The sequence below is a fragment of the Stegodyphus dumicola genome, chromosome 9 (assembly GCF_044657685.1).
Source record: "Stegodyphus dumicola isolate Sdum_Otavi_A_Nest chromosome 9, ASM4465768v1".
NCBI classification, from domain to species: domain Eukaryota; kingdom Metazoa; phylum Arthropoda; class Arachnida; order Araneae; family Eresidae; genus Stegodyphus; species Stegodyphus dumicola.
This window is the reverse complement of record NC_140776.1, coordinates 182,653,532-182,665,742: the sequence shown is the minus strand read 5'-3', so window position 1 is coordinate 182,665,742 and position 12,211 is coordinate 182,653,532. Positions and strand designations below refer to the sequence as shown.

At 31.5% G+C, this 12,211-nt stretch overlaps 1 protein-coding gene across 7 annotated transcripts in view; it reads left to right on the top strand.

The window, feature by feature from the left end:
• LOC118187135 (hormone receptor 4-like) overlaps nucleotides 1-12,211 on the top strand; it is a 310,713-nt gene that overhangs the window by 260,694 nt on the left and 37,808 nt on the right. For 6 of the 7 annotated variants that reach the window (XM_085824437.1, XM_085824440.1, XM_035357336.2 and 3 more), the window contains exon 2: nucleotides 3,639-3,836. In XM_085824437.1, the coding sequence (XP_085680563.1) occupies nucleotides 3,644-3,836 (193 nt within the window). In that variant the 5' untranslated portion in view covers nucleotides 3,639-3,643. Of the gene's footprint in view, nucleotides 1-3,638; nucleotides 3,837-12,211 lie in introns of those variants that run through there. The other variant, XM_085824441.1, reaches the window with a different exon arrangement.

The window sequence follows — 12,211 nt, the reverse complement described above, 5'->3', positions numbered from 1 at the left end:
TTTTAGTTATGCGAGATGCATATGTATGTACAGATGTCACGAAAAAATCCCTTTTGAAATTCACTATAAATCCATTTTACAATCCGTTTTGGAAAAAACAGTTCTTTATTCTGTCTGTACATACAGACATCACGCAGAATACTGGATTCGTGAACGTTCAAAATGGATATTTGCGTTGAAATATGATACACGGAAATTTCAGCCGATTACAGTACTTCTATGACTTTGTATAAGGAAGTTAGAAAAGTTAGTAATACAAAAATCCTTAGATGTATTACATTTTCAAACTTGTACCTATAAAAGGAAAACAGTGTTAAGAAAACAAATTATGCGCACCGGAATAGCGCTCCACCAGAAATTCCATTTTTTCTAACTTTTTTTCTGTCTAATCTCGTTCCTTTGTGGATAATTGTCTACTACTTTACGAACGTTTGTTTTATCTTCTGGAAAAAAGATGCCTTCATCGTATAACCATTTTATTGTTAGTGGGTGGAAGTTTGCTTGTCTGTAATGTTATGCACATTTTGTTTCTTCCTTGTCTGTAATGTTTGTTTCTTGCTTGTCTGTAATGTTATGCACATTTTGTATCTTCCTGTTCCACCTAACATACTTTTATATTTTTTTGTGTCGTAACGAATCTAGCGGTGTTCCGTTAACTTTCTGCTTTTAATTATAAAAGAAAAATAATAATTATTAATTAATTTATTTATTATATATTTATGATTTTTAGTCCAAAGGGGCAATTGGCCCAGACGGACTATTAATTTCGTTTTGGCATTTTGCGCCGATTCACTATAAACGGCGAATCAATTCTCAAGTTTTTGCCACCAAATATTATCGCCCTGTATTATATTTAAAGAAATTAAATAATGAAGAATCTGCATAAATTTATTTATGTTTCGCGCATTCTGATAAAACAACGTTACCTAGAGCCACCAAATTTTGAATATCGTAATCCTCCACCGAATATGAGCATCTGGAAACCCTAATTTGGAATGTGTTTTACTATCGATTTCATATTTTGTAACACTTTAACGAATTTTTGATTAACAAACTCAACGATTTCAAAGCCAGCACTGGCAACACTGTATAGGAAAAAAAAAAGTATTTTTATCTCCAGCGCGCGAGACTGTGTCGGAAATTCTAAAGATATGCCCATTTTAAAATTATTATTATTTATTTTTATTATAATCTAATCAGAAAATGTTGTGAAGTAGGCGTCGGCTACGTATGGTTTGCTCGTGTCGAAAATGGCATATGGAACGATTTTAAATGCTATGCCGAGTGAACTAAAGCAATTAAAATACATTGAATTGATTAAACAGGAAGACGCCATTTTTAAAAATTTAGATTCAGATTGAAAATTAGGTATCAGAAGTGAGGTGATGAAATAGTTGGAGTTTGTAAAACTCATGAATTCAAAGGTATATTTGCATTGAATTATTACCTACCTCCATATGTGTTGTCATTGTGTGAGTGGTTAGCATAATACTTGGCAGACTAAAATGTGATAGACAAAAATACTGTGCCACTTGGATTTAATCGACTGGGTCTCCCTTTAAGTGGGGCGAATATTTAATTCGAGTATAGATAATTAAATATTGTGATGCATTTATTACAATAAAGTTTATAAAAAACATTCTATTACCGAATGTGTATTTGGAGGATTTGGACGCATTTAAAAAAGAAATGCCAGTTTCAGTCATAATAAATAATTCTGCATTTGGAAGACAATTTCTTAAGAAAGTATAATGTTCACCATTACTTCAGTAACTATGACCTGAAGAATAATTCTCCGAGAACAAAAATGGCCACAAGTATTCCAGAACGTTTTTACCAAACTGCACTTCTAAGTGACTTTCATAATTATTAATAATTTTAATTATAGCTTAATCATAATTAATTACTTTAAAGAATTTAAAGTTAATACTTGTTTATGTTAATAATAATGTTATTGGTTTTCCTCTCTAAACTGTAAGATTCGCTTCTGTAGGTTATGTAACTCGTCATTTTTATTAGTCTAAAGGGGCTTTGTCCCTGAAGAACTATTGTTTTCGTTTTGCGTTGAATCACTATAAATCTCCGTTTCACTTTTCAAAGTGTTGCCACCCAATGTGAGAGTATTGCATTATATTCGAAGAAATGAAAAATGAAAAATGAGCATAAATGTATGTATATTTCTCGCATTGTGATAAAACAAGGGTACATAGAGCCATCGAATTTTGAATGATGTAATCCTCCTGCGAATATGGGCATGTGTAAGCCCAAATTTGAAATTTGGAATTTGTTTTATTATTGATTTCATATTTTGTAAAACTTTAACGAATTTTTGATTAACAAACTCAAGGATTTAACAGCGAGCAATGGCAACATTCTACGGGAAAAAACAACCTTTTTATCTCCAGCGCGCGGAAATGTGTATCGGAAATTCTAAAGATAGGCTCATTTTAAAATTATTTTGCGACATTGATATTGAAGTGAATTTTATGTTTTAAGTGCGAAGAACTTGATATTTAATAAATAAAGGTAACATACAAAACGTTAAAAAAACGCCCTGTTGGAAGTAATTTAAAATCTGAAGCCTTACAGATTTTTTTTTTTTCTTATTAGCAATATGTTTCTTATTAGATATATTAAAATTTTAAATCATTCTTTGTTAATGAGTTTGGTTTTCGTCTTCCCAATGCTAAGAATTTTGTCATAATTTAACGATTTTTTTTCTAAATTTTTTAGGAAATTTAAGGGGGCTCATACACCTTAAAACCCATAAGATATTCGAATAGGTGACTGTTGCAAGAATTGGGATGACTTATTTATTTTAAAAGCAATTACTACCAACTTTTTACAGCTGACTACATAATATAGCTGCTTTCTGAAATAGTAATTAGAAAATTTGTGTTGCCACAAATACGTTTCTAATTTAATCCGCTTTGTGACAACATTTTTCGCCATGTTTCCAACTTGCGCGCACAGTTTAAAACATTCTGTTTCATAATTTAATTCCATATTTAATATATAGCTTTTATAAATTTTTGGAAACTACTGTGAACCTAAAATTCTAAAAATTTCATGTTAAATTTTTATTTTATTTTGAGTTGAGTTTACAAAATGTATTTTATTAACAAAATTTTTAATGTTTTCGTCTATAAAATTTTTCAATATTAAAATATTCATCAGATTGTTGGTTCAGTTAGAAAGTAGTGCCCATATAAAGAATTCCATCCAATTTCAAGTATGTACCATTAGCCATTTTTAAAATATCATGCGCGCAAGGTGGAAACATGGCGAAATATTTTGTCACAAAGAGGATTAAATTACAAAAATATTTGTGGCAACACAAACTTTCTGGTTACTATTTTCAAAAGCAGCTATATTATGTAGTCAGCTGTAAAAAGTGGGAAGTAATTGCTTTTAAAATAAATAAGTTATCTCCATTCTTGCAACAGTCACATATTCGAAGATCATAAGGGGTTTAAGGTGTATGAGTCCCCTTAACTAAAACTAACTGAAATTTTCTAATGTTATTTTCATTATTTCTCGCCTGTAAAATGTGCTGCTTCCCTTACTAATATTTGAAAACATTTTTTTCAAATTTATTAGAGAGATTTAAATTCTGATGGTGTTCTTTCTTGTTGCAGGAGCCATGATTGTAGTGGTGAGGTGGTGTGAGGTAAGGATGACCTTGTTTCACCACCTGAAGCTGAAGCGACCCCGGATGAACAGCGGCGATCACACCCCCAGTATGTCTCAGCATCCCCCCACCCCCTCTCGCAAGAAAGCCACAGCTGTGGGAAACGGAAACAACGACCAAGCAATAGAGAAACGGCCGGAAATTGGTAATTTCTCTTTACATCAAACCTCTTTTGTTTTTTGTCCTACACATCTTACTGCATTTCCCTTCCTCCCCTCTAGTGCCTTTTATCTTCCCAGTTGTTCAATTTAATTAATGTTTTACGTGTAATATTTTAACCATTTTTTTAAAAAGGATTTTTCTGTGTTATTCAGTTGTGTGGGAAAATTAAAAGAAAGGAAAATTTATGAAGCGTATTTCGTGCGTTTGACTCTTGGGAAGAGACTGCTTAAAAAGGAAAAGAGGGGGGGGGGGCTTGTTTCAAAATTAAGTTCTCTTTCTCTCTCTCTCTCTCCTTTTTTTTTTTTTTTTTTCTATACCGCCTTTTAAATATCTGATATTTTAAATTATATCATTTTACAAATATTTAATATTAAAATGATATCATTTTTAAAATGTATTGTGAAATAAGGGCGTTACAGTTATTCAATTACAGTACCAATAACAATTATATATGGACCAAACCCCAATGTCGCCAAATAATTGCCAAGTATGGCGAGTTTTGGCGATTTCTCGCCAAATTTGATTTATTTCTCCCCCAAGTAATTTTATTTCTCGCCATTTAAAATTATACAAATATTTAATATTTAAAATGATATCATTTTTAAAATGCATTGTAAAATAAGGGCGTTACAGTTATTCAATTACAGTATCAATAACAATTATATATGGACCGGACCCCAATGTCGCCAAATGATTGCCAGGTATGGCGAGTTTGGGCGATTTCTCGCCAAATTTGTTTTATTTCTTCCCCAAGTAATTTTATTTCTCGCCATTATAAATTATACTTGTTAAAATTTAAAACGGATGATGTCATGACTTAAAATTAAAATTTAAAAGAGATGATGACATCATATTTACTATTTTAAATTATAGAGCTTACGATTGCACTGACATAAATGTATAAATTAAGTAGTGATATAAGTAGTGCAATGTAAAATTCTAAGCATTGATTGATGAATGAGTATTTTCGAATGGGAGAGTGTTCATTTTCTCTTGTGAAAGCAATTAAAAGCAAAATTATTTGGATAATTTTCTAGAAAATCACCAATTAAGGAAAAATATCATCAAAGTAGCATGCTTTGACGAAAATAAGTCAAGTATTTATTTCAGTCTGTCTTTTCGATGAACGGCCTGTAAGATTTGCCAGTCCATACAGCATAAGATCTTTCACTACTTGTTCGTGTAACAAAATGAGCTATTTATAAACAACATACATTTCTATATAATACATCATTTTCACTACCAGAGTTACGAATTTTCGTTTTTTGTTACATTAACTTAAACGCATTTGCTAGGTTGTTTTTCGATAGTTGAAAACACAATAGTGCTTTCACCGGGAATCGAACCTGAGACCTTTTAGATGGTAGCTAGATGTACTGAAAGATACAAGAGTTCATGGGGGGGATAACTTTTAATTTTTGCATACCTTCCTTCCTTTTAATGAAGCGATGATGAGAGGCAGTGATTCTCAGTCAGCCTATACAGCATGTATTGTGTTCTATAATATTTTTAGTTCGGGCGCCACTGTAGTTTCCTGCTGCCATTAGACTTTTGGCTGCAGGAAATCTTCAAAAATCAGCTATGCTATCTGGTGAGTATCGAACTGGTGTTCTTGAGTAGGAGATGCTGAGCTATATTCTAAGGATGTGTAAGAATCAAATCAGTTCCTTACAAAACCATAACTAAATTTTTTTCGAAACCAAACGTAACGCGTCAAATCTTTGGATGCATTTGCCTGGAAACTGCGAATTTTCAGATTCATGGTTTAAGCTTGTTGCTAACGATATGTAAAAATATTGCTCTTGAAAGCGAGGCACACTACTGACATTTATTTTTTTTTAAATCTGATGTGTACACCACATGACTTCCTTGTACGGAGTATTAAATTATACGCATTTTTTCTTGCATTTTATTTAAACTTATTAAATTGAATTAATCCTACTTCGCCGACAGCGCATAAACCACAATAGAATAAATGCATTCTTTAAAATTCACTCTAGTATTTGTTTATCATAGCGAAACTCTGACGCTAGGTTTACTTAACAGTATTATATTTCGTTCATATTATAACTCAGAACGCACAAAATTTATATCATTTAAAGAATTATCTAATCGTTGCCACATGTTCTATTCAAATACTATAATAAAGCTAGAACTATGTATAAAAGAAATTAAGCAAACAAAACAAAAAAGAAACAGTTTTTCACAGACGATTGAGTATTTCTCATTCAATTAATTCAGTTTTCACTTCGCGACAAGGCAAAAATACATAAAAACTCAAAGTATCTGTATTAAAAATTACGAAGTAAATCTCAAACGCTTATTTCCTCGAAAAAATTCCAGAAAGGATTAAGCATGATTTAAATAATAAATGAAGGCGTTATCTTTGTTGTTGCGAAGCTAAATTTCTCTAGATTGGCAACAAATCCGCTACTCATCTGTTTCAAATGTAAACAAGAGCAATGGCCGCCATCAAATTAGGCTTAGCGGATATTAAACAACTTTAAAATTGCTGATAATTCTAAACATATTGCACACAGATTTACTAAAGGCATAAAATCCTTAACCGGAAGATAAAAACAACATCATTCAATCATTTTTAAAGCAAAACATGTACAATTTACAAACATATAAGAGTAAAGAAACTGAGATCACTGAGCCGGGTAACAGAGTGGATATATTTATAAATATATTTATATACGTTTGGTGCGGCCGATTGAAACCAAAATTCGAGGTGCACATTTACATATTTTATAGTAGTCTTATATACAAAATTTCAACATTCTGAGGCTACTCGTTTTTGAGTTATGCGAGATACGTATGTACGTACATACGTTCGTACAGACGCCACGAAAAATTCTCTTCAGAATTCATTTTAAAGCAGTTTTTTAGTTTTTTTTTGGAGGAAAAGAGTCTTTTATTCTTTCCTTACGTACAGATATCACGCAAAAACATCGTTAAATTGCATTCGAAAGCGGTCAAAGTGGACATTTTCGTTGAAATATGCTGCCTGAAGCTTTTCGCGATTACAATACTTCCTTTTTACTTCGTACAAGGAAGTAAAAATCGAGGTAAGGTAACTCGCAAGTATCTAGTTATGTGGAAGAATGCCTTTCCTTTGGCTTCGCAGCTAAAACGTTGTGTAGTTTTGGTAAATTTATAGTTTATTGATAAACTTATTGTTATTGTAGAAAGAACACTTCATTTTAAAGATAATTTCTTAAGAAAGTCTAAGGTTCACCAATACTTCAGTAACTCTCAGAATGGTTCTCCAAGAATTAAAATGGCCACAAGTATTTCAGAACGTTTCAACCGAACTGCACATGTAAGTGACTTTTATAATTATTAATAATTTTAATCCTAGATTATTCATTATTACTTAACTTAAAAGTATTTAACCTATAAAAGGAGAAACAAGCCAATATATAGAATTTAAAATTAGCTAAAAGAAGCAAGATTATTCTAGATTTTGAATAAACTCTATCTGTTTCGAGTCTCTCTTCTCATGATGATAGGTCTCTCTTCGTCAGGAGCAAAATGTTTTATAAAGATGATAAGAGTAACAACCATATTTATTATGGGATCAGTAGGTGGAAATGAACATACCGTTATCTGTCGAGGAAAGCGTTAATGAAACACAAAAAAAGCTAGTATCGAAAGTTTGGATTTTGAAAGCGTTGAAAAAAACTGAATTGTAATTTATGACACGAATTGGGGAAGATAAATTTTAATGAATGTGAAAGGCTTCAAGAAAATTCAGTTCTGCAACTGAAAGGCACATCTTTAGATCTCCATGTACTGTAACCCTTTGACGGTTATGGAAATGAGCAGTTTTCGTTTACTTAATTCGCGCAGCATTAGGAGTAAACAGTAGTCGAAAGTGGCAGCTGTTTTCTCTCGCCGTTCTTCCGAAAATGTCACCTTTCTCTGGCGATGCTGTAGATAGCTCGCCTCGCGCGTTTTAAAAATTTCTTAAAGTATTTGTAGTACATAAATAACAGTTTTTACGTACTTTAAAATAATTATTAAACAGTAAATTATAAATGATTATAACCAATTATATAAATAATAATAGTTAATTATAAATATAAGACAAATATTAAATTGAAAGGACTAAATAAATACAACTAATGTAAAACTTTATGAAGCACAGTATAAATACAGTAATTACCTAAAAATCTTTTTGTGTGTTACTTTAAAACGTGGAATTGCACATAATGGGGCATTACAGTCTTTGCAATACGTACGTGTTTCACGGCGAATTCTTTTTCCATTAGCATCATTTTTGCTGCAACATACCACACATCGTCTAGTAGGTTCTTTCTAATAGAGAATTTCAGAAATATTTGTCACGCAAGCTTTCATGCCTACATCACCAGTAAAACTAAATTGGCTAGGAGCGTGAGAACTTGAATCAGTTATACACCACTGTCGAACACTCAAAAAATCTTCCTCATCGCTTGAATCGTCTTCTGAGCTTGAAATACTGTGAACAAAGTCTTCATCAGATTCAAAACTTGATAAGCTTTCTGTATCACAATCATAATCATCATCATAACTATCTAACTTTCGCTTTTGAGCCATTTTACTCTACAAACACCTTAAAAACCGCGCCAAAATACGTATAAAATGAACAAGGTCAAAAAAAAATCCACCTTCATTATGCAAAGAAATTCATGGAACTCGTACTGCCTGCCATCTGTAGACAGTAAAACTAACTAAATTTCTCGAGTAGCATTCGTTTAAAACACAATTAGTGCAGAATAATAATGGCGAACGAAGTCAGCTCGTCAGCGCGCATTGGGGAAAAATTTCACTACGCGAGTAGTGCTCGTTACTAACCATTTCGGTCAAAATCTTGCTCCCGAGCGGAACTCGTTTGCGCGCATTATGAAGCACGATTCGATTGCGAACTGAACTCACTCATAACCATCAAAGGGGTAATGTAAGATTGCTTTTTTTTAACTGATTTTAAAAATCCTGCAGTCTTTTTTTTTTTTTTTTTTTTTTTTTTAACACTCGAAAGTAAAAGGTAAGCAATATATAGCACTATTAGTGACTAAAAGTGAGTTGCTTAACCACAGAGGTTAAAAGGTAAGTATTGTAACATTTTTTATGCTTTTTCTATTTCTAAATGTAAAACTTTTTTTTTTTTTTTTTAAATTCAGCCTAACCTCTCTGTGGAGTATAAACTAATGAATTTAGCTCGCATAATGATAATAAACATAAATGTAAAAATAAACTAAATATTAATTGAAGTATTATTTAAATTACTAATCTTCAAAATAAGTAAATAAAGCTCTTGGTCATATTTGCAAATATGTACCTGGAAATCACCCCAGCGAGGTTCGTTGAGTGCTAAATAACTTATATCTGAGTCTGTAACTTGATACTTCCAGTGTCTTCAATTAATGTTAAACTTGTATCATCTGGAATCAAATATATATTAAAAAAATCTGATGTGTACACCACATGACTTCCTTGTACGGAATATTAAATTATATGCATTTTTTCTTGCATTTCATTTAAACTTATTGGATTGAATTAAATCTACTTCGCCGACAGCGCATAAACCACAATAGAATAAATGCATTCTTTAAAATTCACTCTAGTATTTGTTTACCATAGCGACACTCTGGTGCTAGATTCACTTAACAGTATTATATTCGTTCATATTATAACTCATAATGCACAAAATTTATATAATTTAAAGAATAGAATTATCTAATTGTTGCTACATGTTCTATTCAAATACTGTAATAAAGCTAGAAAGATGTATAAAAGAAATTAAGCAAACAAAACAAAAAAAAACAGTTTTTCACAGACGATTGAGTATTTCTCATTCAGTTAACTCAGTTCTCACTTCGCGAGAAGGCAAAAATACATAAAAACTCAAAATATCTATATTCAAAATTACGAAGTAAATCTTAAACACTTATTTCCTGGAAAAAATTCCAGAAAGGATTAAGCATGATTTAATTGGCAATAATAAATGAAGGCGTTATCTTTGTTGTTGCGAAGCTAAGTTTCTATAGATTGGCAACAAATCCACTAGTCTGCTGTTTCAAATGTAAACAAGCAATGGCCACCATAAAAAAAAGGCTTAGCGGCACTTAAACAACTTTAAAATTGTTGATAATTCTAAAAATATTGCATACAGATTTACTAAAGTCATAAAAACCTTAACCGGAAGATAAAAACAACATCATTCAATCATTTTTAAAGCAAAAAATGTACAATTTACAAACATATAAGAGTAAAGAAACTGAGATCACTGAGCCGGGTAACAGAGTGGATATATTTATAAATATATTTATATACGTTTGGTGCGGCCGATTGCAACCAAAATACGAGGTGCACATCTACACGTTATAGCAGTCCTATATACAAAATTTCAACGTTCTGAAGCTACTCGTGTTTGAGTTATGAAAGATACGTACGTACGTACATACAGACGCCGCGAAAAATTCTCTTCAGAATTAATTTTAAAGCAGTTTTATATATATATATATATATTTGGGGGGAGGAAAAACGAGTCTTTTATTCTGTCCTTACGTACAGATATCGCGTAAAAACATCGTTAAATTGCATTCGATAGTGGTCAAAATGGATATTTTCGTTGAAATATGCAGCCTGAAACTTTTCGCGACTCTTACTTCGTACAAGGAAGTAAAAATTAGGAAAAAAGTGTGAATGTTTCAAATTTTAATGGTAACCCAAAAGAGATTGTTAAAGGTTTTTACATTCTCGCTGAGCTCTTTTTTTTTTTTTTTTTTTTTTGTCTTTTTAGCTTTATTATTAAGCATTATTTTCCGCGCACTTAGCCATCCATATACAATTCAACAGCAAAATTACTAAAATTTTAAAATCTGCTAGCAGAATACGTTTATAATGCCCGATGCAGCGTATGCATTTTTTAATTTAATTATTAATTATTTTTTGGTATACAGTTTTTTTTTTTTTTTTTTTTTTTTTTTTCAGTCTTTCTCAGTTCACCATATCAATTTCTTACTAAGATGGCTTAACAAAACTTTTTTTTTCAAATTATTATTAATGTTTTGTGTGTTTAGTTATTGAATATCAGGTTCTTGGCGATTATGCCACATAAAATTTGATTCAACGGCAAAATCACAAAAATGTTTAAAAACAGCGTATCTTTAGAATTTCCGATACCAGGGCTTAATTTGGAAAACTATTACTAAAGAGGAACAGGAATAAATAAATAAATAAAATGACTAATATAATAAAATCGTGAATGATTGAAAAAAATTAAATAAATAATTATTAAAATAATTAATAATTAGAATAATTAAATAACTAAAATTAAAATTTCATAAAGCGTAAAGACATAAATAAAAATTTAATAAGTTATTAAATAAACGGTAAATAATAAAATAAAGTACTGAATCTTGACTTATCTGAAGACCCAGCTTTAATCAAAATTTAACACAAAAACTAAGAAATAGCTCAACTGGTTGAATTTAAGCTTTGAATATGATGGGAGATGGATGATAGAAATAAACACTATTCTTTTTTTTGGCTCTAGTGTAGAATTGGATGCCCCTTGGATTAGCGAAAATTATTTTTAAATTTTGGCAATGAAACCTCACTTCTGGTTACCATGATAGTTTTAACTTTGTTTTAGCTTTCTGATTTTATTTAAATGAAAACAGATTAATGTGTACATGGACAAATTTAAGGCAGCGCGCAATGCCTAGTTTGTGCAATTCTAGGATGTTTTTTTAAGTGAAAACAGATCGATGTGTACATGGACACAGAGTTTGTGCAATTCTTTGACTTCTTATGTTGGTTATGTGTAGCGGCCATCTTGAAATTGTGCCTTCCTGGCGCCGATCTTGGCGTCAAAAAAGAATCGCCAAAAAACAAGGGGTACCCAATTGTAAACTTTTACCCTTTTTTAGCACACCAACGAACAACGGTAAAACGGCCAAAGCATCACTAATGAGAATAGCGAGAATGCTATAAATAGTAACAGGGTATAGAGAAAACTTAAGCATGTTGTATAGGTATGAAAACAAAAAGAGAAGATTCTGATATTTTCTGACTACGATTTAATGTCTGTCTAATCCTAGCTATCAAGTGGAATGAGACAAGGAAGCAAATTTTCACCGAATCCGAGAGTTAGCTGCGAACAAAGTTACAAGTGAGAATTTTCATCCCTCGTCTTCGGTTACATCTTTCCAAAACATGTGTAGGTGCTCTTTTCTGCTGAAAGACACTAGTGTTGAAGGAAGAATTTACCCACTGTCATAAAGTCATTGTACTTTCTGGAGAATAAGCGTCTGACATATTGGGAGGGGCTTTTCGTTTTTTAGAAATCAAGACCTCTGTTCAAGG